Genomic DNA, 27,226 nt, shown 5'->3' with positions numbered 1-27,226 from the left:
CAAGCAGCTGGTTCTTACTGCAGGACCAACACCTGAACACGTGACTCCAAGTCCAATACGCCTGGAGGATAGCAGACTGCAGAAGCTACTTAAACAAAAACATTCATTTTATCAGTTGGCAATTTGAGTTCTTTCTTAAGGTAGTGATGACACAGTGCAGTAAAAAAACCCTAGTCTTTGCAGTTTGAAATTCAAAGCACTACTGCCATCTAGTGGCAGCTTTAGAAAAGAAAGCCTGTCATTTCCGCAATTTTGGTACAGAAAAGAAGAATGAAACATGTTGCATTTGGAGAAAATTCCTCTGTGTTCACTGAGGACAGTGCAGACAATCAACCAACTTTTCCAAGAGTTCTTTATATCATCATTTATTCTCTGTGTCTCTTTCTTTAGTTATTTCTAAGAGGATTGCTGATATTTTGCCTCTTGCAGTACTTGCAAACAACAGCTATGATCCCTAATAAATTGGCCTCTCCTTGATTCTGCCTCTACCTGGGTGCATGATTTATCAAGGGTTGGGCTCGATATTGTGTGAACTGGTAAGCTTTGAACTCCTCATTGGATGTGATGCCTGGCCAAGATTCTTCCGTAGGAGTTCCTGCAAGTGAAAAAAAAAAAAGGATTGGATTAACACTTTTTCTAGATCCACATGCAGCGTAGCATGAGGTGGCATATATCTATCTATAATGGGATTTAGATCTCTGAAAGTTTCAAATAATAAAACCAAAACTAAGAAATTCTTCTGTAGGATAGGGCAATGTAGAAATTCAAGGAAAGCAGTAGACCAGTGTTATTTATCCTTGGCACTTTGAAGATGTACTGGGGAATTCTAGGAGTTGAAGTCCAGACACCTTCATGTAATCAAGGTTGAAAAATACTGCATTAGATTGGTAACACTAAATATGTTCTAGATTAGCACAGGTTGATAATATGTAATGGTTAACATTTAATAGTAATGGTTATGGATATGGATTTACCATTTCTACCATCCTCAGATCCTTTCAGTAAGAAATACCACACAATGAGTCTGACAAATTGTGCCCACCCCCAATTTATCCATCATTTTGCTATGGCATCTGCCTTCTTTGAAAAGAAGAATGGAACTCCTTCCCTGTAACTCCTGCAGTCCATGTTTTCTTATTCCAAATACCTGCAGTTTTTATCTCTGTTTTATTTCTCTGCCAACAATTGCTTATATAATAATATTATATAATAATATTCATGATTTTTTTGAGAACACAAAGCATGAATATGAAGTTAATTACACAAGTGTACCTATTTGGTAAAATACAATCTGAAGGCATCATTTGGGTTGTCTTGCTATAGCACTGTTTCTTGAGAAGAGTTCCATGTACTCTAATCTTTCCCTGCTAATTTGCATATTGTCATTTAAAAAATTGATTTTTTAAATTTTATTTATTTATTTATTATTTGTCAAATATGTAAGATAACAGATATAAGTATAAACATGATTATGAAAACAGGATAAGGATACGGATAAATTGGGACAGTAGGACAGGTACGGTAATTGAGTTTGGAGCGGTTTACCTTAAGTGTGTCTATTGTGTGCTCGTATATTGTTGTGGTTGAAGCTGAAGTAGTCATTGATAGGTAGGACATTGTAGCAGATAATTTTATGTACTATGCTTAGGTCAGACCGAAGGCGGCATAGTTCTAAATTGTCTAAGCCCAAAATTTCAAGCCTGGTGGCATAAGGTATTCTGTTGGAGGACTCTTCTCGTGAAATATCTCTGGACTCACTCAATTGTATTAATGTCTGATATACAGTGTGGCAGTGGTGAAATGTAAAATTTGTTACTACAGGTTCTGTGGGCGTGGCTTGGTGGGGGGGGAATGTGACTGGGTGGGCATGGCCAATTTTTTTTTTTTTACTTTTAAAAGCATTTTTTTGGCTGAAGAGGTTGTAGAAAAAATGCTTTTAAAAGTTAAAAAAAAGTCTCTGATGATCGCACGGCTCAGCTGGGCATGGGGGGGAGGGCAGGGATTTTTGCTACTGGTTCTCTGAACCACCCGCCGCCATCGCTACCAGATCGGGTGATCCGGTCCGAATCAGGAGCATTTCACCCCTGCAGTGCGGGTTCTAGGCAGATGAGCTGTATTCGAGAATTGGTCTAACAAAGGTTTTGTATGCTCTAGTTAGCTGTACAATATTACCAGAGAAGAAGCTACGCAAGATTAGATTAACAACTAATTGCATTATCTCCTGTTCAATACAAAAACAGAATGAAGAAGACTCACCCAACATTCTGAATATTAAATTAAGTTCTTCTTTCACAGTGGATCCTGGGAACATTGGACGTCCTGTGACCATTTCATAGTGTATGCAACCCACGCCCCTAGAAGGAGAAGTTTTATGAAGTCGAATGGAGCAATGTGCTGTCTCCTAGGTTGCCTTTTCTACCTCTCATTAATTCAGTGTCTGAAGAGGATGCTGAATCCTGAATGACCCCAGAAGATCAGGCAAGAGTGATCATTTTTTCATATTGAATTGCTAACCAGACAAGAGAGGTTTTAAGGAGCATGAAGGAATGAGCCACAAAAATCTAATTTCTTCCATCCTCTGTAGCATCCTTCCCCTGAGAGTTTGATTCTGCTAAGTGGGTACTTGCAAACTGCACTGTCATCTTATTTAGAAGATGGTCTGTAACATTATGAAGGCTATGCCATCAGCATGCTGTGGAATTTGGAAAAAGCATGTATTGAGGGAAGCCAAACTACGATTTCCTAATTTTAAAAGGAACTATAGGAAGAACAATCATTTTCACCCATGCACAGACATTAGGCTTACCACATGTCTATGGGAGTGGAATATTCTGTAGATCCTAGTAGGACATCAGGAGGTCGGTACCATAATGTGACCACTTCATTGGAATATGTCTTTGTTGGGACAGACTTGGCTCTGGCTAGCCCTGAGGATAAAACAAATGCCTGTGAGATTCAGCTGCAGCTATTAATCAAGACTTATATTAAATCCATATTTCTTTTAGAAAAACAAACCTGTTTTTACAAAGAAAAGTTCTATGTAACTCAATGCTTGGAACAGTGGTGGACATCACAGTTATGTGTGAGCTATTTAATTTGATTGTTTCACTTAGAGAACTAAGTTCATTAAATCCAATGGAGCTTGTTCTCAGTAACAGAACAACTACAAGATGCTTCTGAAAAAAAGTTTCTTACAATCTCATAACTTGCATAAAAGTCCAGTTTATTTGTAAATAATATACAGGAAAATATTAGCGAAAAAAGGGGGGAGGTTTCTTGAGATGTGTGACCCTAATATTGAAAGCTTCCATCAAAACTGTTCTGAAGGCCAACAGATTAATTCTTTGCCCCCAAAAAACTTAGGGAACCCATGGGGATCCTGCTAGGTGGTAGTATGATATTAGCTGATTGCTATTTTCCATGTTATTAGCTTTTCCATGCTTTTATTTTGATTTATGTTCAGTATTTTAAGATTGGCTATGTTGTTTTAATTGTTGCTGTGTTTGTATGCTGCCCAGAGTCACATTATGTGAGATGGGTGGCCATTTTAATTTACCAAATAAATAAATAAATGAATGTCATTACTCTGAAAGCCAAGGACATGGTCTCATTCATTAACTTACCAAAGTCAGCAAGCTTTAGTTCTCCTTTTCCATTAATAAGCAGATTCTGTGGCTTGAGATCTCTGTGTAGGATCTTATGCTGATGGCAGTAGGACAAACCACGAAGCAGCTGGAACATGAAAATCTCGAAGCAAGAGAAGATCAGAGAAGAAATAATTGGTAACATTCACAGTTTGTTTTTAGGAAATGCAGATTTCTGAACCAGATGCCTTCCAGATATGCTAATGACCAAGTGTTGGGAATTATGCAAATAGTAATCCAATATATTTCCAGGACATCAAATAGAGAAAGGATGCACAATTTTCTCATATGTTTATTTTCCAAGAGAAGCCTTTGCAAAGGCCAATCTTTCTATCCATCTATCTGTCTACTCACCTTCACATTGTACATGCTCATCAGATTCCCACAGTTATCTAGGTACTGTTTCAGGTCGCTGTCCTGCAAAGATAAGCATGTCCTGAGGGCATAACTTGCTATGAGGAATGAGATGCCCACAGTTTCTTCAGTATTAGAAAATGCAAATCAAATTATGTTTCCCAGGACTTCAGACAATATATGTTTGCAACTAATTATTACCTCCAACAAAACATAGAGTATAGTAAGGCTTATTATACACCTCTGAACAATGCAACCTTTTTAGAGATTTGTTGCATCATGTAAAATGAATATGCTGGTGCAAATAACTGTAACAGGAGATAAAAAGCAGTTCTTTTAGCAAACATACCCAATCCAGATGCTATTTAAATGTTTCCCGATAAACACATCTGTTTCAGAAAATTCAAGTTTTCCCAACTCTAAACCACGTTTTGCTACTGCTAAGAAAATGCCATTTCTTTCTGCTTTCTCTTATGCACACATCATTTGCAATTACTATTTAGGGCAACTCTGTTCACCTTTTCTAAAAGGCCTGGCAAATGCAACAGGACTGAGTACATACTATGACTGAGTAAACAAAACTGCTATCTGCGCTACCTGGAGTACAATTAAACAATGTCTGGGAACAATAAGTGAACATTCTCCAGAGAACATTTTCTAATGGATGCTATTGATTAGCTAAGAGTTAAAAGAAAACCAAGAACCTCAGTACTGTTCAGAACGTTACTGATGCAGGCAAGCTACCATGCACGGTGCCTTAGCCAGCCATAGAAAGAGATCCATAGACTTACCAGATATTCAAAAACAAGAGTGAGGGAGCATTTTGTGTGAATGATATCGTGGAGAGTCACAATGTTGGCATGCTTTAGATTCTTCAGTAAGGAAACTGTAAGACAAAGCATAGCTGTATCAATCACGCATCATCTGAAAGTGTTGGAGATGTGAGTTGGAATCACAGGCTCATCCATACAGACTGGTTGGACTACCAGTTACATAATTCCCAGGAAACATGAGGACAAATTATGAGACGTGTAATCTAAGGCATCTGGAAGAACCATGTTAGGGAAAATTGACAACATATGAATTCTTAGGAATAGATCTAGAAAAATTAGCCTGACTAGGTAGCTCAGTGGCTAAGACACTGAGCTTGTCGATCAGAAAGGTAGGCAGTTTGGTGGTTCGAATCCCTAGTACAGGTCTCCTGTGTGAGCAGGGGGTTGGATTAGATGAGCTCCAAGATCCCTTCCAACTCTGTTACTGTTAAAATAGTTGCTATATGTTGCTAACAGGGGTCTGAAACCCCAAGCCTGCATCTTACCTTCCCGTATAGCAGTGCAAGGTGCCCCTTCTTCATGCTCCAATCTGATCTCCTTCAGCGCAACAAGATTCTTGGTGAGTTTGCTGCGTCCTTTAAATACAGTAGCATAAGTGCCCTGTGAAGAAAGCAGCAACAAAAGTAAGTAGTGAAAAATGCAATATATTTTTACATCTCTCTCTTTCTCATTCTGGGCCTCCTTAATTTAAGGAATTCACTCCTTAAACTTTTTAAAATTTCAATTTAAAAAATTCTCCATTGTCACCATCTGCCAAACAAATGCTACAGAAAGGCTGGATCTAATTTATTGTTAGATTCCCCCCCCGCACATTTAAATATATATATATATATATATTTGGTCAACTCAAAGTGGCGAACATATCTAATACTCCTTCCTTCTCCTATTTTCTCACAACAAAAACCCTGTGAGGTTGGGCTGAGAGGAAGTGACTGGCCCAAGGTCACTCAGCCATCTTTCTTTCTTAAGGGGGCCTAGAATTCACAGTCTCCTAGTTTCCACACCAGACCACAAAAACAATTTTGCTATTTTTGTCCTCCTGTCCATTCTAATATGGAAAGAGCATTTAATTTAGGAAGCACACCCTGAATGGACATGATGAGTGGCAGAGGTCAAAATCTTTGTGTCATCTGGTGACAAGCATGTCATGTGAACTGCAACATGGACTATAAAAGGAATAAATGCCAAAAGGCATGAATTAACTAATGAAATAAAAGGAAAAATACGTTATATGAAACTATAAAGGAATGGATGTAATAAACTCTAATGAAGGTAGTGTTTAAATTCAGTTCAGAATTAGAGAGATTTTAAACATTTGAACTCCTATATGTCAAATGTCAGTCTCCCAAAGCAGACTGCAAAAGTAAAAATTATCACAAAAATACAATAGGAACTTGCAAAGGATGGGACTGATCATTCTTTGAGATTATTCTTACCTCCCCCAATTTTTCCAGTTTAACATAGGTTTCCATCTTGCCAAACCCGATGTCTGACTACCATAAAAAAAGGAGAGAAGTATCAGTACAAAATGCAACATTAAGAAACTCACAACACAGGTCAACACATATCTATTAAGAAGTCTCTATCCGATTGGATTGATTTCCCGGAGAAGCTTACCAATAACCATTCTGTAAAAATGTATTGCTTAAAATGAATTCTCTGGGAAATAAATGAATAAATAAATGAAGACAGGTTCTTGAACTCACAGCTCAGCATCAGTTACCATACAGAGTCACCAGTGAATTGCTGGTAAGAACCGGCCTTTTGACTTTCAAGAATCTGGAGATCACTTCCTTCTTTCCCACTGTGGAGCTTAAAACAAGACTGCACACATTCTTGTCTTTGCTTGGGGTATTTTGCAGAGAGCAATATTTCTCATATTTACTACTCAAATGACCTGTTACTTTAGTCAGCACATGCATCAATTAAAAGGGAGGACTGCCTGGATGATTCTCTCCTTTGAAATATAAAATATATTGATCCAGGCGTCAAGGTATTTTATTTTATTTTATTTATTTGTCAAATACGTATAACAAATATAAATATAAACATGATTATGAATACAGGATAAGGATATAAATAAATGGGGACAGGGACGGTAGGCAATTTTGTGCGCTTACAGACCTCTCAGGAATGGGGTGAGATCAACAGTAAACAGTCTAAAGTTAAAGTTATGAGGATTTGGGGAAGTAACAACAGAGTCAGGTAGTGCATTGCAGGCATTGACCACTCTGTTGCTGAAGTCGTATTTTCTGCAATCAAGTTTGGAGCAGTTTACCTTAGGTTTGTATCTATTGTGTGCTTGTGTATTATTGCGATTGAAGCTGAAGTAGTCATTGACAGGTAGGGTGTTGTAGCAGATAATTTTGTGTACTATGCTTAGGTCAGACTGAAGGCGTCTAAGTTGTCTAAACCCAAGATTTCAAGCCTGGTGGCATAAGGTATTCTATTGTGAGCAGAGGAGTGGAGTACTCTTCTCGTGAAATAACCAAGGTAACCAGACTAATTTGCCAGATATTCCCCTGACCCCTTGTGTGACTGATACTAAAAGGCACAAACAGTGCTGGTCTCTCACAAACTCTATTCCCACAGAATATGATAATGTTTGAAAAACTAACATTATCTGCTGTGTTTAGGTTAAATTTTATTCAGCAAATACGGCGTATGTTTGCAAAACAATATATAGCAGTAATGAAGATGAGAGATTCGTGGATAAATCCTTCCAGGCTGCTAAGAGGTTTTCTATGTGGAAGTATTAAAGATGCTTGGTTCATATTTCCCACTTTAATATATTTACTATTCAACAGCAGGTGGTGGTAAAGACACAATTTTTAAATAACAACAACAATAACAACAAGATTTTAAGAAGTATTTCATTCTCAGTTCAATAAAGAAGTGTTATTAGCTGGATTAGAACTGGAATTTTTCATCTCTTGGTGAAACTGAAACTCTATTTCAGGCAGTTTTTGTTTAGCAACCACAATTGGAACCGGCAACTTGGTCATTAAGTGAAGTGGTCACTAAGTGAAACTGTGACTGTGCTTCTTTCCTTCAGCCTTCCTTAGATTTACAGACCTGCAAAGATCGTACATTCAAGGACCTGTATCAGAAAGGAAAACTATTAAAATCATTTTGCTACATTACTGTGAAAACATTTAAATCTTTTCTGTTAAGCTCAAATTGTAAGAATTGAGAGAAACTCTAACCCAGGGGTATCAAACTCGCGGCCCGTGAGCCGGATGCGTCACACGCTGGCCACACCCACGCCTGGTTTAGCGAAGGGGAAAAAAGTCATGATACGTCACGTGATGCCGCCGTGACGACACGAGTTTGACACCCCTGCTCTAAGCAAATCTCTAGCCAGTGTTTGCAGTGATGATGTACCATCTGATGACCTTTCAACCGAAATACGAAACTCTGAGCAAAACTGTGGAACCTCTAGAGTTCTTGAGACTCACCAGAGATGCCCGCCGAGACATTCTGCTGAGAGGCTTAGAAATCTCTGGATTTTCCATTTCTAGTTTTTGGAGGAATTCTGGGGGCAGGTTAATATCCATGGGCAGAGAGAGACGCTTGCTGACATCCTGAGAAGAAAAATAACACACCACATATGACAAGATCTTCCAAACTGGATAGTGGGATCTAACTACGAAATGATACAAATCTACCATTAGCTGTTGTGGGAGCAGCTTCTAGACATGAACATATACACAATTCTTATATAACAAAATACACCACATGTTAAGGGAAAACCAGACAGGCCACTGATATTTGAGGTCAGCTCACTTCGGTGTCAAGCTTTCAAATTTATCTTGCTATGTTTAAAGGGAGGAGGAGGCATCTCCCAGAACTCCATCAGCATCATTTCTGCCACTGGGCAAAGCTTGTCTATTAGTTTGCAGGTTACCTCCATAGAAAAGCGGCGCTGGTTGCCATTTCGGTAATGCACAGAAGTTGGGGACCGACCTTCCGAAGGTGAGGCAGAACTGGGCTGCATTCGGATATCCTTATTCAGGTGAGCCAGATGTAAATGTCCTTGTGCCATATCTGATCAGAAAGGAAGAATAAATAGCAATTTACTAGGTGACTATAGAGACTGGCAATGCCAGGGACAGTGTGTGGCTGAGATAAATGCAAAGCAAACCAGAGCAAGTTTAAAAATTTAAATCAGCTGGTAAAGTATATATCATAAAGAAGGAGAGACAAACAAACAACCCCCCCCCAACTTTGTGTAAAAGCTCTTAGAGGCCAAACATTAAACATTAATTAAACATTATCCAAAATGTTCTGCATTTGCAGACCTCTATCTCAATCTGATGTTGGCATATGTGCACATGTCTGTATGCACACATGTATACATACACTTAGCATACTTAACTGTCATTTTGGAAGTGAAGATCCCCTTTTCTGACTGAAATACTTCAGTGCTTTCACCAGAGTTCAGGGAATTTCACAGATTCACATCGTGTTCCATATATGCAGCTCTCTGTGTTACGTTGCAATGTTGGTATACATCATGAGCTAAATATATTTCATCAGGGTCTGGCTCTTGCATGCCAGAGTATGCACTTTTCAGATTTTCTTAGTAATCTGTGTATCATATGCTATACAAATGCTTTCAGGGTTTCATGTATTTTGGGACTGCTTTAACTGTGGGGATTATGTACAAGGAAAAATACATTCATATCCCCATCTCAGTATTAAAAGGGGGTGTTGGACAACCAGATATCAGAGATCCCATGTGAAACACAATAAAATTGACTGACTTGAGCCAGGCTAAGATTCGATATTGGGATAAAACTCAAATATTAGAAATCCAAATCTTTGGTTAAGACAGAAGTGCCTCTTCCGTGCCAAGGTGCTGAATTGACAAACGGTATTTGACGTAGGTACAGAATTGTAAAAGGGCAAACTGACCCTAAACAGATACATCTGGTGTTTAATGTTTATTGCACCCCAAATGTCATGTAGATTTCAGAGAGAAAATACTGTTTCCCTTACTGTCCTCTTTACTGCTTGTGAGGCGTCTTCTAGCCTCTTATCTCCTTTTGTTATGTCTTGAGCTCCGGAGCTGAAAGCCTGAGCCTGTGGGAACAGGGCTGTTATGTCTTTCCTAGAGATAGATTAAAGGGTAGCTTCTACGTGTGAAATGCATCACTCTCTGTAATACTTTTGTCTTTAAACTGTATAAATACATGGCCAGAAGAAGCCATCGGCGTTCAGACTTTTTCGTGGTCTTCGGACTGTTTGAACCTTGCGCAAATAAAAACTCTTTCCTGCACTGAAGAGCTTGTCCTAGTCCGTCATTTTTCCTGCAACAGACTAAGGTCCATGATGTAGAGCAGGGCTGTCAAACTCCCATCCCATTGGTTGGATGTGTCATGCGTTAGCCATGCCCACGCCCAGTTTAGCAAAGGGGGGAAACATCTCAATACATCACATGACGCTGTGATGACATGAGTTTGACACCCCTGATGTAGAGGCAGACATAGATCATTCCACATGAATCCCCGTCTTTTTTCTAGGACAAGATGGAAACAGCCACCTGTAAATTAATGTAGCAATTTCCAAGCTGCTGAGACATCCATCCCATAACCAAACTCCTCAGTTCTAGCTGAGGACCTGAGCCAAATAGGATCATTGTCATGTCATGTAAGTAGTTAGAATGTAGGGGATTAAATTAAATATTAGCTGTGCATACTTCAATGACTTTTCTGTTTGTCCCCTTTTCAGACTTCTGCTTTAAAGTCACAGAGACTTGAATGACTATTCCCTTATATTTGTGAGAGGTTCAAAGATTATTTTTTTTCCAAATAGCTTTTCAAGTGTATGCACTGGTCCCATATCTACCTCTCCACTTGATAACTTGTTATGCTATTGAGAAAAAAAAAATGAAGCGTCTCTAAGAAATATAAGTGATCTCTTGAGAAAGTAGTTCTGAAGTGTTGTTGAGCCACAAATGGAAAATGAGATCTGAAAGAAAGGAGCCTTCCATGTGTAACTACTTCTTCATGGTTCACAATTTGATGACTGTTGTTAGGAGAAGGGAGACCCAGAGGGGAGTTCAGCAAAACACTTCACCATTTTTGTGAAGCGCTTCATTAAATAACATTTTCAGAATTGGCAGAGGCATTTCTATGAAAAGCATGCAACTAACAGAATGTTTCATTATTATAACAGTGCTGTACCAGTTGCTTATTCCAAGCCCTTCTACAAGGTAATATCAGATTCTTTTACAGGAGACAGAAAAGATAGATGCAGGTCAGGAGTGGGTTCTACTTACCTTTACCACCGGTTCGCAAAGCGATAGCATGCGCAGATCACTGATGACGACATCCGGGGCGGTGGGCGGGGCCTCCCGCTGGTTTTACTACCGGTTCTTGAGAACCAGTCCGAACTGGGGGCAACCCACCACTGATGCAGGTATACAGTTTGGGTGCAGGAACTACTACTAAAGCATCTCTGACAGATGTTTATCCAGCTTCTTAAGAACTAAGGATATTCTTCCTGGTTTCTAGCCTGAATTTACTTCCTTTTAGTATAAACCAAGGATCTCCAAATTTGGCAACTGTAAGATTTGTGAACTTCAACTCCCAGAATTCTGGAAGTTGAAGTCTACAAGTATTAAAGTTGCCAAGTTTGGACATGCCTGATTAAAACCATTGATTCTGGTTCTGCTCTCTTGCACAATACAGAATATAGCCACTCCCTTTTCAATGTGACAAGCCTTCAGATATTAAAAGATTGTAATCACATCTCCCATCAGCCATCTCTTCTGTACATTCTGATCTTTTAACTTTTCCTCATATATTTTGGTTTCTAGATCCCTTTTTATCTTGGTAATGTATTATATAAGCTCTTTAATGCTATTAATGGTGGGAAAATGAACAGAAAACAAAAGCACCCCAATTTTTGTAGATACTTTTAAAGAAAGATCTCAAACACAGGTTAAAATTGTAATCAAATAAGCCACCCAGAATTTTACGCAGCTGGGTGGCCATTAAATTGAGTGAATGAATGGATGCCAACCTAGCAGACAAACAGTTCTTTAGTCTAATCCAGCACAGTGCTTTTTATATTTTTATGCTTTGTGTGAAATGTTTTACTTAATCCAGTATATAATTTGATTGGACAAATCTATCTTAATAATTTTAGTGCAGGTGAAAAAGTATTTTAGAACAAATGTAAACACTGATTAAAACAACAGGCAACTAAAAAGTATTAGTAGAGTGAACTGAACCAAAGGAGGGCTGGTAAAGGTCTCAACTGCATAAAATATACACCTGTGTAACTCCTGTTTTTTTCACAAAGATGGAAGAACAGCATGGTGGCCCAGGGGTGAAATGCTACCGGTTTGGGCCGGTTCACCCTGAACCGGTAGTAAAATATGCTACTGGTTTGCCAAATCGGTAGTAAAAAAAATGCTTTAAAAAAGTAAAAAAAGAGGTTCCAACGATCGTGCGACATAGCTGATTCCCCCCTCGCTGTTCTACTTACCTTCCCAAGCCTCCTTTTGGTGCGTACTGTGCATGCGTGCGCAGTGCACATTTGATGTGAGCTGCGCATGCGCAGTGCAAACTTGGCACGCAGCATGCATGCACAGCCAGCAAACGGGTTCAGATTTTACCGCTGTGATGGCCTATACTTTGTGCTTGTTTCTTTGTTAGAATTACAAAGAAATTTGTTAGAATCCTTCAAGATTTCAAGAGTTTACATGTGGATCTCCCTTCATTTTATTTCCATGACAGCAGCCCTGTGAGGTAGGCTAAGGTCAAGAAATATCATCAGTGACAAAAATATGCACTACTTGTACTAGTTTTCCAAACTGCAGTACCGTATTTCTACGTACGTCCTTGTGATCCAGGGTTTTAAATTCTAGACCATTTCTAAGAAATATCAAAGCATTGGTCAATTGTTCTTAAAACATACTGGCAGATACTTTCCAGAATTTTGTAACAGAAATATTTTTGAGTCCTACCTGGAGATACTCAGGATTGAACATTTTTTTAAAAAAATTCTGGCTCTTTATGCAAGTCTTTGGATGGTTTAATGCATAATTATCTGATTCATTTAAGGAATGGGGGAATAAAGTTCAGAATTGTATTCTTTGTTCTCTCTTCACTTCTTCCACTGAGAGTCATGAAGATGAAATAAGTGCACAAAATGTAGATTATGGTACAGTACTAGAAACCATTTTGAGTAGCTACTGAAGGTTGGCCTATCAAGACTTCTTAGCTACAACTGTTGACAGTGTGATTTTAACACTAATGTAAGAGTTGACCTTCCAAGTCTTCTTGGAATGTTCTTCTTTGTCTGAAATGGTATAGGGCTTCCTGCCTGAGCAGGAAGTAGAAGACCTCCAAGTCTCTTCCAACTCTGTCATTCTGTTATATTGTTAATTATAGTTTTTAATGTGATGAATGCACCCAACCATACTTTTACATTTTTGTCTATCTAATGATTCTGTTTGATTTTTTTTATTGCCATTTGTTTTAGTAAAGCAAAGTGCTGTCACATCCATTTTTCTCTGAATATTTTATGAAAAGAGGACTCCAGTTACATTGATTTCTTTGAAGGATATCAACTTATAAAATTTATTTATTTATTAGCCTTGTTTCCCTAGAAGTTACCTAGGATGGGCAGCAGAACAATGCTGTCTATGCACCAACAATACAATATTAGTTTAAGAGGTGCATCATAAAGTCAACAAATTAAATGAGAGGAGGGAAGAACTGCTGGATCAAAAAAACACATTTGAACACAGCTCCAAATAAAGTTTCTCTCTCTCTCCATCCCCCCTTCCAATTCCTACAGCTGCCTCTGGCTCTGCCTGCTTTATTTATCACAGAAATGTAAGACATAGTACGAAAAGGCCAAATATCAGCATGTGGATTTCTGAGCAAACAAAAATACAATGTTTAATTTGTCTAAAACATGCCCTCCTCCTAGGCTTGGCTTGCGGCTTACAATTCCACCAGCTGAGAGTTACCTCCCATGGCAAGCATGACTTTCAATCTACTTGGAGAGTTGTCCAAATTCTGATAAATCTGCAACTATTGCACAGCTTAAAACAATAGTCTGCCTTGATTAACTCATCTCACGGGACTAAAAATCTGCAAACTAACTTAAAAGTAGCTGTAGTTCTCAAATGTTGGTTTGCCTCCATCCACTTGAAGCAAAACCATTCCTGAAATGTTCAATGTAAGAACAACAGAAAATATATAATCTACATTTATAATATATATAAAATATATAATCTGCATTTAGAATTACAAATTTGGGGAGGCTTTCAGACATCTAAACTGATAAGTTTCTAGATTCCATGGATGTATGAGGGGCAGGCAGAGCAGTGAAAAGGTTTAATACCAGCATCAGATGTGTGGCACACAGTTTCTACTAGTATGCAAAAACAAAGGGAAAAAATCCGGTTGATCTAGGTTTCCTGAAAATAATATATATAAATAATATGTATATATATGCGCATGAGAGATGTCACCCCAGTTTAGCTCTGCTGCACATGTGCATGTGCCTCCCGCCAGTCAGCTGGTCTTTGGGTCTCTGTCGTGCACGTGGTGGGGGGGGCTGGGGCATGTGTGGGGCATGCGTGCACACACAGGGGGTGGGGCACATGTGTGGGGGATGAGTGTGTGCTTGGGGGTTGCACGTGCATTGCATTTTGGGGGTTTGAGCGTGCAGATGCACATTTGCGCACGCATGCATGCACTTTGGGCACTTGGTCTGGAAAAGGTTAGCCATAACTGCTCTAGCTGTCTTAGGAAATAGTACAGGTAGGCTTTATTTAATGTCTGCAATTTTTTCCCATCTCTTTGCACTTCTCCTTTTCTTTATTTTTAATATTTTTTTTAATTTTATTAGTATTTTATCTTTGCATCTGGAAACTTGAATAAAATTATTTAAAAGAGACAGAGAGAGAGAGAAAGCGAGACATCACATGACTGCAACTTACAGTTTCACCACCAGCTTCTCCATGGACTCCTCGTCCAGAACCTGGCAGTGAAGTTTGCAAAAGGTAATCATGTGACCAGACTCAGTGAATGTCATAAATGCATGACAGCTGCAACGCTCCCAAATGGCAATCATGTGACTGTAGGGATGTTGTGACAGTCGCAAGCTTGAGGATCAGCTGTAAACCTATTTTTTTAGCTCTACTTTAAACAGTTCGTGAATGAGGCAGTCGACAAGGGAGGGCTATCTGAATAGACAAGAGAGAGGAGCGAATAAGAGAAACAACATTATCTTCTGCTAAAAGGCATAGATGATGTAACAAACATGGGAGGTATTTATGTCTTAACCATTTTGGCCAAAGGATTAAGTGGACTTGAAGGCAGCCGCTGGGAGAACATTGCAGAGACCTGTTCAATTCTGTTTCACTTTTAATGTGAACCACAGAAGGCCTATGACTCAGCGTATAATGAGGGCGCATAAGGTATCAAAGTAAATGAAAAGGGAAATCACAAACATTCCTCTGCCTTTGATGAACCTCCCTCTTTTATCAATATATTTAAACACTGCCTCTGCAAAAAACAAGCTTTGATCTCCTGGGGAACTAGGCCAGAATCTCCTTGCTTTGCTTGAATCAGAAGTCTTAATTACTTGGTTAAGCATTAACATTTCTGCTCAATTCTAAAGACCAAGCTCCACAAAAATATCCTTTAAATATGGCCTATTCAATTTTCTACCTATTTCTACTTGTACTCAGAAAAGCAGACCCCGCACTTGTGGAAATATGCGAGGAGGAGGAGGAGGAGGAGGAAGGAGAAGGTGAGGAAGAGGAGGAAGAGGAGGAGGAGGAATAATGCTTGTTCTCTAATAACTTTATCAATGACAAAATTTGAACTGACAGCAATATATTCCTTCATCTGTAGAGAACATAGAGAGGGGGGACAAAAACAAACAGAGGCCTAAACAATCTCCACAACTTGTCCAAGTTGATACTGAGATTTTATAGAGAAGAGAATGATATCTACACAGTCATGAAGCTTTGTTTTATGGATCTCAAAGTTCTCTAACTGAATGTGAATCACAAGGAGCCAGATGACAAATAGCTTTTCCATATGGGATTAAGGCAGCAGAAGGTCCATTCAAAGGAAGAATTGAAGGCACACTTTCATAAATGGTTGGCAATTCTGAAAAGAAAAAAAAAACCCACAACACCAGTTTTACACCAGCAGGCTGTGCCAAATCCAAGGTGACACTGCCTGGAACTCCTTGTGCCCAATCAGAAAATTATTTGATTTTCCTTTTGTATGTTCTAGGCTTTTCCTGTGCACATTATCTTAGTCAAATGAGATTATCTGAAAGAGTAGAATAAAGCAAAGCAAAGTTTAGGTCTGATATGATTTTTCAGACTGATAACGTTGGTTAAAGTCTAGTTATAAATAGGAGTAATTAATTGAAAAAACATATCCGGTCCTTATTTTGCTACAGCAATGAGTTCATACGCAGAAGAAAAAAAATAGGTACATGTAACTGTTTAACTGATTTAAACATACTGTCTATACCCCATTCTTCAAAACAATCCAAGGGACACTTACAAAACATCAACACTAGAATAAAAATAATATAAAATTAAAAGCAACATATCATGCAATTACTGGCTGGCAGACAAACAATTTTATATTACATTTTTTTGTACAGAGTCTGAAGGAATTTTTCTGTAACATTGCATTATTATAGAAGCTTAGTGATAATTATTTGTACCAAATTCCTTCTTTTTAGTTTATTAATAGGTGCTGCTGGCACAAAAGTGAATAACAGAGAGGTAACATTTAAGACAATTTTCTCCTGTGGATATCAGAAGAATACAGCTAACAAAAAAACAAATGGTTTATTGAATAATTAATCCAGAGCTCTTATTTAACATACAAATGATCATACTTTGGAGATATTATATGAAAGCTTTATTTTCTGGAGAAATCTATCATGCTGAGAAATATGGAAAGAAAGAGAAGGAAAATGAACAGCAAGGTGAATTGCCTCCATCATAGTTGAAAGGGATGTATAACTGAAAGATCTGAAGGAGTAATGTTGGGGATAGATCCTCCTGGAGAAAATCTAGCTAGGTGGACACTAAGAGTTGACACCGAATTGAGGGCACATAATCAATCAACTAACCAACCAACCAATGCTTAATAGGAAGATTAGATTTCAATGGAAGAATGAATTTAAAGGTTTACAAAACTGAAATGTCTAAATATAACCAAGCATATATATTCAATTAATAAATATTTAACACAAAACTTGAAAAAGGTACAAGATTGTCCTCTCAACAATCACAAAACTTGTCATATTAGATCTTGACTGCAGTTTGCTTTTTGCAATATTACAATATTAAGTAGGCACTGAATAGCTTTGAACAATGCATTTCTTCTACTCTCACATTCAAATATAATTCATGAATTTATACAAGTAAATTTATATAAACAAAATGGGAGAGAACTATTGTAGACTTCTCAGCTATACTTTGAACTTTATCTTACATTTGAGGTGCTTCCCAGGCACATCCACCAGAGGCTCAATGAATCTTCTCATATGAAAGGAAACTACTTGGAGAGATTATTCCATAATGCCCCCCCCCCTTTTTTAAAAAAACTGATCTTTAACTTTCTAATTTAACTTTGTTACTTTTTAAATTAGTTGTGTGGTATTTCGTTTTGTGAACTGTCTTGCAGGGCCACAAGATGGCACAGAAATGTGTTTTCAAATAATCAAGTAAGCCATGGTATCCTGGTTCACTACCTCAGAATAGGGAGGTGTGCACGAAACAGGAAATGTGCCGTGTTTCCAAACTGGAACAAACAGTTATATCTGAAATAATTGGCCAGTTGAAAAAGTCTAAATGTTTGGTTCCAACTCAAAACAAAACTCCCAGCAACTGTGTTGTTGTTGAGACCACTTCAAGGTTGTTTCTTATGGCTAAAACATTCAATTTGAAATTACCTGAGAACAGAATGCTTTCTTTCCAGCACTGAAGCAATATTTTCTGAACACTCAAAATGGCTATTTCAAGCTCAAGATGTTTTGAATTTGAAATATCTTGCACTTCATAGATTGTGATGGTTAACAACAAGGCCCTGCTCCCATGAGACGGATCTCTGTAATCTGAGGACTTCAGCTGTTTCGTTTTTGAAATGGCTTTACATACCCTAGATTACCCACTTAACATTTCATCCTCAACTTGTTACCTTCATTTTTCCTGTTGTTGAGTTGATTGAACTGCTCTGTAAATTCTGCCAGGGATTCCTCAATAGTCTCTGTCCTGGGAACTGAAAGGGAAAAGCGGCGCTTGAACGTTTTCATCTTGTTCATTTTATTCTGTAGAGCAAGTCAACAGCAGGATCTGATAGGAAAGAAAAGCAAAACGATGGCTCTCAGTTTATTCACAGAACTGCAACCAGAGATACAGAAAATGAAATTCTGATTTCCACTGAAACCACACTCACAGCAAATGGAATAATTCCCTCTTGCATTTCAATCAGCAGGGATTCACACATGAAAAGATGGATTCAGTTTACTGTGTCGAAGCAGACATAATGGTAGTTGTCAGAGTTCCAAGTAACAGACCCAGTACAATCAAAACTCTGAGGCCAAGGTGCCAATAAATTCCAAATTTATTAGGCATGTCATATTGGCACCTGGTGAAAACCTGACTCTGAAAGTCCCATGGTTTTCCCCACCCAAATTAAAAATCAAAGTTCTTTCCCCCAGTCCCCATGTCCATCACATGGTCCAACCAGGTCGGTCCCAATTCCAGTTGGTTTCAGTCCATGCCTCCACAGCACCTGGTGAGAACGGACGTTGCTTACCTGAACGTCCCTTCTCGACGCGCAGCTGGAGAATCCAAAGCTTCGGGTTGTTCAGCAGTTGATAGCCTACACTGAGTGTGTTCCTTTAAGAGATTTCTCTTCAGACACGCCCACTTGCTCAACAGAGTCCCAGTTTTGTTCACGAAGTAAGGAGCAGTAGAGCGTCAGGAAGGAATGTCCAGCAGCCAGCTGGGTGGGTTGGATTCTCCAGCTGCGCGTCGAGAAGGGACGTTCAGGTAAGCAACGTCCGTTCTCCAACGCGCAGCTTGGAGAATCCAAAGCTTCGGGATTTACCCAAGCAAGTTCAGACAGGGAGGGAACCCGGCTGCTGTACGTCGTCTGAAGAGTTGCATACAGCTTGGAGCACCCGGCGGCCGAAGGATGCCTCCGCCGAGGCAAAGGAATCCACCTTGTAGTGCCTGATGAAGGGGTTCAAGGATGACCAGGTAGCCGCCCTGCATATGTCAGAAATGGAGGCATTAGTGGCCCAGGCGGCCGTAGTGGCAGCGCTCCTGGTGGAGTGTGGAAGAATTCTCTGCGGAACCGGTTTGTTCCGAGCCGAATAAGCCCTAGAGATGCAGGATTTAATCCATCTCCCAATTGTCGTGGAAGAAACCTTCCGGCCCATGGAAGCGGGCAGAAAGGAAATGAAGAGCGATTCAGATTTCCGGAAATGCTCAGTCCGCTTAATATACCGGCGCAGAGCCCGTCGGACATCTAGCAGGTGCCAGTCCGCTTCCCGAGGATGTCGAGGATCGGGGCAGAAGTCCGGAAGGATCAATTCCTGGGCTCGATGGAATGTGGAATTTACTTTAGGCAGGAATGAGGGGTCTAGTCTTAGTACCACGCGATTTGCGTGGAAGACACAAAGGTCGCTTCTCACAGACAGTGCAGCTAGTTCGGATACACGGCGAGCCGAAGTAATCGCGACCAGAAACGCCACCTTAAGAGTCAGAAAGCGGAGGCTGATGGAGGCGAGAGGTTCAAATGGAGGGTGCATGAGGGCCTGAAGGACCAGAGTCAAATCCCAGGTCGGGTATCGATGTATAACAGGAGGGCGCAGGTTCGATGCCCCTCGCAGAAAGTCGCGAATCGTCGGGTCCTGGGAGAGAGGAAGCTTTGCAGAAGTCGAAAGGACCGTACTAAGTGCAGCAACTTGGCGACGAAGAGTGTTAGGCGCAAGGTGCTTGTCCATGCCCCGCTGAAGGAATCCCAGCACTTCGGGGACAGAAGCAGACGTTGGATCCAGGTGGAATTTAGCACACCAGGAGCAGAAGGAGTTCCAGGTTGCGTTATAAATGCGGCATGTTGACGGCCGTCTCGACGCCTGAATCGTGGGGATCGCATTGCTAGGCACGTTGGCTCGCCTTAGCAAGATCCGTTCAAGCGCCAGGCGGTCAACTGCAACCACTGCGGGTCTGGGTGCAGAATGACCCCCTGGCTGAGAACGATCCTGTCCCCTGGAATCCTCCACGGCCGTGCCACCGACAGGTCCACCAGATCCGCAAACCAGGACCTCCGAGGCCAGTGGGGTGCGACCAGAACGACGTCTGCCCTGTCTGCTATTATCCTGCGGATCAGACGAGGAAGGAGCGGTAGAGGGGGAAAGGCATAGAGGAGACCCCTGGGCCAGGGAGAGGCGAGGGCGTCGACTCCCTCCGCCTGAGGGCACTGGTACCGGGTGAAGAACCTGGGGAGGTGAGTGTTGTCGCGGCTGGCAAATAGATCGATTAGAGGCGTGCCGAATCTGCGGACGATCTCGGCGAACAGATCTGGGTGAAGTCGCCACTCGGCGTGGTCCAAGTGTTGCCTGCTGAGCCAGTCCGCTGTGATGTTCGTGGTCCCGGCGATGTGCTCCGCCACAAGGGACAGGACGTGCGTCTCCGCCCAGATCAGCAGTAGGGTCGTTTCCTCCATCAATGGACCCGAGCGAGTCCCCCCCTGGCGGTTCACGTGCGCCTTTGCTGTTACATTGTCCGTGCGTATCAGGACATGGTGCCCCGACACAATCTGCTGGAACCGTTGAAGGGAGAGGCGGATCGCACGGAGTTCCAACCAATTGATCCCGTTGAGGCTCTCCACTGCTGACCACGTTCCCTGGGCAACGTGGGATAAAAGATGACCTCCCCATCCCGTCAGGCTGGCGTCCGTTGTCACTACCAGGCGCTGTAGATTCTGGAAGTAGCTGCCCTGACGTAGGCTCTGGGAGGACCACCAGAGGAGAGACCTTGCGACCTCTGGCGGGAGGGAAACTTGTGTGGGAGAGTTGCTCCTCCTGGCTCTCTGAAAGGGGAGGAGGAACCATTGGAGCTGGCGTGAATGGAATCTCGCCCAAGGGACGACAGACAGGCAGGAAATCATTTTGCCGAGCAGGCGGGACAGGAGCAGCAAGGTCACCTTCCGAGAGGAGAGGACCTGTGATGTTAATGACTGGAGACTGGAGCACCGGTCCGTTGACAGGAACACCTGACCCCTTACGGAATCTATTATTGTCCCTAGGTGAAGGATGCGAGTAGTGGGCTGCAGTTGGCTCTTCGGGATGTTGAGGGAGAAGCCATGATGACGAAGGCAGCGACACACCACTTCTAGGTCTCGGGATGCCCGGGCCGGAAAAGGGGAGAGCACTAGGATATCGTCCAAGTAGCAGTGGAGCCGGACCGGATGTTGACGTAGATGGGCCGCCACTGCTGCCAGGAGCTTTGTAAAGGTCCTTGGGGCGGAGGAGAGGCCGAAGGGCATTGCTCTGTATTGGTAATGCCTGTTGTTGTAGGCAAAGCGTAGGAAACGACGATGGGACAGTCGTATGGGTACGTGGAGGTAAGCTTCTTTCAAATCGATAGAGGTCATCCAGTCCGATGGTCGAATGGAAGCCAGAATTGATCGGAGGGACTCCATTTTGAACTGATGATATACTATAAATTCGTTCAGCCTCTTGAGATCTAGGATGCCTCTGTGACCCCCTGATGATTTGGGGACCAGGAAGAAAATTGAATAGAAGCCGGTCCCGCGATGATGGTGGGGAACCGGTTCGATGGCTTGGATTTGAAGCAGGTGATGGATTTCTGCCTCCATTAGCTGGCGCTTGTCCAGGTTGGGAGAAATAGGGCATTGGACAAAGTGTGAGGGAGGTCTGGAGCGGAACTCCAGGGTAAGGCCAAGACGGATTGTCTGGAGCACCCAGGCGTCCGACGTCGAGATCTCCCACTGGGGAAGAAAATGAGTCAGACGGCCGCCAATGGGAAGATGGATGTAGTCACTTCCCTCTTCGAAAGGTACGGGATCCCGTACCTCGAAATGGCCGTTTGGGTGCTGAGGCCTTTCGACCACGGTCTCTGAAGGAGGATCTATCGAGGGAACGGTCGAATCCTTGAGAATAGGGCCTTGAGGAGAAGGACCCCGAAGGGCCGGAGTCGTTCCGAAAGGGCTGCCTGGTGAAGTAGGACGATGGTCTACGATCTGCCCTCTTATACGAGGATGGCATCACCTTCCGTTTATCCTTGTCCTCGACAAGGATGGGGTCTAAGGCCTCTCCAAAAAGACGGGAACCCTTATATGGAGTTGAAGCGAGGCGCCACCTAGACTTGGCATCAGCTCTCCAATTTTTAAGCCATAATAGACGGCGAGATGTGACGGACGACACCAGGGCGCGCGAAGCGAACTTCGCGGCATTGAGCGAAGCGTCCGCCATATATTCAGTAGCCGCCACCAGTTTGTTGACGTCTTGGCGGAGGCGTGAATCCGCCGGGGGAAGGCGCTCGTGAAGTTGGCGGAGCCAGATTAAGCAGGCACGGCTGAAGAAGGAAGCTGAGGTGGCTGCCCTAACCGCCCAGGCGGCCGCGTTGTGAGTACGTCGGAAGTTAAACTCAGCTTTTCGGTCCTCTGAGCGCAAACCGTCGGCGACGTCGTTGGAAATTACAGAGGAAGCCGTCAGATTGGCCACTGGCGCGTCTACAGTCGGTAACTGAAGGAGATCTTGGAGACTAGGCGCCGAACAATAAAGCTTTTTGTCTAGCCCCGAAGGAGCGGGCAAGGAGGAGGGCGTGGTCCAGGATCGTTGGACCACCTCAGAAAAAAGCTGTGGACATGGAATAAAGTCCGCTTGCGCCTTAGGCGCCGTAAACAAGGCCTCATGTTGTTGAGAGGTACCGGGTTGATCAACTTGAGAGACTGGGTCAGCCATATTTGTGGCCAACTTGGCCTTGCGCAGGAGCGATTTGAACAGCGAGGGTCGAAAGAGCCCAGAGAAGGCTGGCTTTTCGGGTGGCATATCTGCATCATCAGATAAGTCCATATCCGACGGGTCGCACTCTCCCTCCTCCGAAGAAGACTCCTCGCGGTGACCATGGTCCAGATACAGCTCGGACCCATGCGTCATAGTCTGATACTGGGCAGGGACCTGTTGAGAGTCCCGGGCCAGAGGAGGAGGAGGAAAACGTGGCTGAGGCCAGGCTCCATATGGTGCAGCTTGTTGAGAAGTTGCTGCCAGTGTCCTGGTAACCGTGTCAGAGATGATCTGCTGAATATCATACTGAGAAGGTGGAGGAGCTGCCTCCGTGGCGCGCAAGCCTGCCGCCGTGGGAGTAAAGGTTGCCTCCGGCTGAGACCGCCGAGGAAGAATGGCACTACACGAGAGGTCCACCGGTTCCAAGCAGTGTGTCGAAAACGCCTCAGGGAAAACTTCCATGTTTGGCGATTGATACAACGGTTGCAAATGTTGTTGAGGAGCCTGATGGACGGGCTGGACCGTAGCTTCGACAACGGGCGAAAGTGGCGTCGGTAAGTGAGTGAGTGCCGCCTGCCTTGACTGGCTGCGCGCTTTCTCGAACTGGCGCTCCAGGGCCTTGTGTCTCCTGGAGGCGTCCTTGTCAGCAGCTGATGAGTGTTTTGTCTTTTTAGAACATGGAGCAGCCGACGAAGACGGATGCGCAGCGCGTTTCCGGGACCTTTTACGCTGCTTGGCCTGTTCGTGGAGGCGCTCGGGAGAGCTGTTGTTGTCCTCCAGATCTGAGGAGAGAGCACGTTCTGCCATGTCGTAACCTTCGCTTCCTGTTCTGTCTCTTTCCCGTTCGTTGTTTTTTTTTTTTTTTTTATTGTTATTATTATATTATTATTATTATTAATTTGTTTTTTTTTTTTTTTTTTATAGATGATGAAGATGAATTTCAAGTAAGTATCTTATATTTTTATGGTTATGTAGATAAGTTTTTTTTTTTTTTAATTAATATTTATAACTGAATGTGAATTAATCAGGATCTTTTTTTTTTTTTTTTTTTAAATGTAAAAACAGATGATTACAGTAGAAGAACCAAAGGAAGCACAGCAGGTAAGTCCAAAGAGAACAATGGGAGAACTAAGAACTCCAACAGTTATAACACAGAGGCAATGTCATAAGCCCAAGAAATTGCCAGCAGGAGGCTTTGGCTTCCAGCAGCCAACTGCGCATGCGCAAGGCAGTTGCTGGGCAGAATAAAACAGCCGTTGACTTCCTTGCACCAGGGTGGAGGGAATGGCTTCAGGGAAGGGCTGCAGAAGAATAGATGATTTTTTCTGGCAGGGAGTCCTTTGCTTATCGCCTCCCCTGATGGTGGAGGCGAGGTGCCCAGCTGTAGGGAGGGTTAGAGAAGGCTCGCCGGAGGGACAGGCAACTTGGTGTGAGCTGTCACAAATGGCGGCTCTGAGCGCTGAGGTGGGCGAAAAAGGGCGCGAAAATGTCAAATGCTCCTAGCGCCGCTGCCCAGCAAGCGAGAGGACGAGGAGGGAAGCCAACGATAGAGAAGAGCAGCTGAAGCCTCAGAAGAACTTCCAGGGCTGCGTGGGACGACTGAAGCTGAGAAAAGCCGCTTGCGATTTAAAATTGAAGCTGCTGATTGAAGTATCGGCAAGGGGAAGTTGCGGCGCTGTCCCTGTGCTTCCCAGGCGCGCGATCGTTCAGAAGCGATCCCAGCGCCAGCCACCAGATCAAATTTAAATGAGAAAGTGCCGCTGGGAGCAGGGCAACTATCCCAAGCCGCTAATGTCCGAGATCAAGTCCAAGGGGCGGGGGCGGTGTTACCGGCAGGCCAGGAAACCTACCCACACGCCAGCGGCTATAAAGTGGAACGGGGATTCAGATAAGTGGCCAGGGTCCCGGAGAAGGTAAAAAGTCCCAGACAGCCTGCCTGAGGTGGCAGGCAAAACTCACCCCTGGCCAACCAATCGAAGAGAGAAATTTAATCCAACAAAGATGCAGAAAATTATGAAAAGAATCCAAAGCTTCAGGAACAGTTTAGTAGAGAAATATAGAGAAAAATTCAGACAGTGTCACAGGCTCAACTGAGTGAACTAAACTGGGACTCTGTTGAGCAAGTGGGCGTGTCTGAAGAGAAATCTCTTAAAGGAACACACTCAGTGTAGGCTATCAACTGCTGAACAACCCGAAGCTTTGGATTCTCCAAGCTGCGCGTTGGAGAATGTCCTTGGTTCCCAGGAGAAAGAATTTTATTTTGGCTACAAGTCCCCAGTTATCTGGGGACTCCCCCCTCCCATTCCCACAGCTCCAACCAGTTTTGCTGTGGCAGCCCTTAAGATGCTCCAAAATGGATTCAGAGTTGACAGGTAGTATATACCCAGAATTTGGTCTGATCATTGAAAAAAGATGAGTTTATGCTTTACACCAGAGTTTTCTTAAACCTTAAGTAATATTTTTTTAAATAAGGACTATGACTTATTTAAATAGGGGGAAAAAAGTACCATTGGAATACATTTTTAAAAATTATAATCATTATTTTCCTTAAATACATTGATAAGTCCTAATGGAATCTGCTGGTGTAGTTCATCAATGTCTGGAGAAATATATCAGTCATTTTTGGTATTTGGTAGAGGCTACAGTAAGTGTGAAAAGCCACTTTTAGAAAGATCCACCAAAGCAACATGTAGTAGGACTGTCTATGCATTTTTATTAGAAACTTGAACTCTTTGTGACCTTTCATTTACTTATTTACTTAGAAGATGTATATAGCTGCCCAACTCACATAATCATGACTCTGGGCAGCATGCATGAAATAAAGCCCCCCAAAGAATATTGCAAATAAAAACTAACACAAAAGCCAACATTACAACCACATAGAGATGGGGATCACCAATCATACATTCCGTTTCTCAGAAATTGGGCTCATCTATTATCCTGGGCCAATGCCCTGGGAAAAGTTGATTTTGTAAAGCTTTCCTGAAGGCTAACAGGGTCAGGGCTATCCAAGTCTCAGGGGGGAAAGTGTTTGAAAGGGCAGGCACTGCATCAGAAAAGGCTTGTCTCCCAGGTCCCATCAGATAACATTGCTGCAAGATTGAGCCCGGAATATGCCCATCCCGTGAGACCATGTGGAATGAGCAGAAATAGTCAGGTAGTCCTGCAAATATTACAGTCCTGGGCCATGACGGGCTTTGTAAGCAATAACCGGCATCTTTAATTATATCTCAAAGCATATTGGGAGCCAGTACATTTAAAGATTTTCAGTAATTCCTTGCCCATCCCCAATTCTTTCAATGTAATAGCCCCTCTTTATTCAGGAATAATTACTTGTTGAATAGAAGTACTGAATGGATCAAAATTCATAAATAAACTTTTATTGAATCTTGGTTTACAGGAAACTACTTTGCAAATTGAATTGGCAACATTTTCAAACATTAATGATAATTAGTTTAAATGAAGCAATACTTTACTATACTATACTATGCTATGCTATACTATGCTTTGTATATAAATTCTGACAAGACAGAGTCAACATATTGAAATTGCTGTTTCCAATTATTTTCGGTATCTTAAAGACAAGGTGGGAGGTAGGTTTGCAAAGTATTTTTCAGCTTTTCAGGAAAGACTAAGTGCTCCACCTGCTTTATAGTTTTAAATAAATTTTAAATAAATTTTAGTGTTGAATGTTGCGTCCTTCTTCTTTCTCTGCTTGGTTTTTCAAAACCCATCTTATCAATTTTTCATTTAACTCAAAGTTAATAAGGTTATTAGTAAATCCACTGGTAAAAAGTCTTTCCCACATAGAAGAATAAACACATTATATTCAGGATTTGGAATTTATTCTGCCTTATTCTGATTCATCTAACCCAGTTTTGACAGTATTGTCAGGGTTTTCATCACTATCTGAAGATGGAAGAGAATGAAAGTAGAATTTTTTTGCATGCAGACATACTGCCATTAATAGATCACATTCTCAAAGAGTCAAAATTCTTGAATTCTACCCACAGTATGTAAACTAAATAAATTCTCTAAGACAAGACACTGCTAAAACTTAATACAACTGCTAGTTCTAGTTTTAATGTAACAAAGATAACTAGAGCTTACTCTCTTCACCAGTCTTGTCCATTTACTCTAATCCAAATTTGCACAGAGAACATTTTTGAATACAGGTAGTTACAACATCAAATAGCTGTCCTATAAATTTATTTGGATTTATAATCTAGCTTTAGGTAAATAAATTTTAGAAGAAATTAATAAATGATAAAAAGTTCAGCACTTTTATTATGCACATAAAGATTGTTTGGGACTAATTTTGTAGCCTATGGAAGTTTAAGAAATATT

At 41.9% G+C, this 27,226-nt stretch overlaps 1 protein-coding gene across 2 annotated transcripts in view; it reads right to left on the bottom strand.

Annotated features, from left to right (window-relative positions):
- Window positions 1-27,226, bottom strand: part of CDK18 (cyclin dependent kinase 18) — an 88,294-nt gene that overhangs the window by 7,650 nt on the left and 53,418 nt on the right. The window contains exons 2-12 of one of the 2 annotated variants that reach the window (XM_070941542.1): window positions 18,037-18,191; window positions 8,739-8,878; window positions 8,290-8,415; window positions 6,268-6,324; window positions 5,317-5,431; window positions 4,790-4,884; window positions 3,999-4,061; window positions 3,624-3,747; window positions 2,807-2,927; window positions 2,257-2,354; window positions 490-595 (exon numbers count right to left, since the gene is read on the bottom strand). In XM_070941542.1, the coding sequence (XP_070797643.1) occupies window positions 490-595; window positions 2,257-2,354; window positions 2,807-2,927; window positions 3,624-3,747; window positions 3,999-4,061; window positions 4,790-4,884; window positions 5,317-5,431; window positions 6,268-6,324; window positions 8,290-8,415; window positions 8,739-8,878; window positions 18,037-18,160 (1,169 nt within the window). In that variant the 5' untranslated portion in view covers window positions 18,161-18,191. The remainder of the gene's footprint in view (window positions 1-489; window positions 596-2,256; window positions 2,355-2,806; window positions 2,928-3,623; window positions 3,748-3,998; window positions 4,062-4,789; window positions 4,885-5,316; window positions 5,432-6,267; window positions 6,325-8,289; window positions 8,416-8,738; window positions 8,879-18,036; window positions 18,192-27,226) is intronic. The other variant, XM_070941543.1, reaches the window with a different exon arrangement.

The sequence above is a fragment of the Pituophis catenifer genome, unplaced genomic scaffold, assembly GCF_029215685.1.
Source record: "Pituophis catenifer annectens isolate HBS135680 unplaced genomic scaffold, rPitCat1.0.hap2 SCAF_3, whole genome shotgun sequence".
NCBI classification, from domain to species: Eukaryota; Metazoa; Chordata; class Lepidosauria; order Squamata; family Colubridae; genus Pituophis; species Pituophis catenifer.
This window is presented reverse-complemented; position numbering and strand designations above follow the sequence as displayed.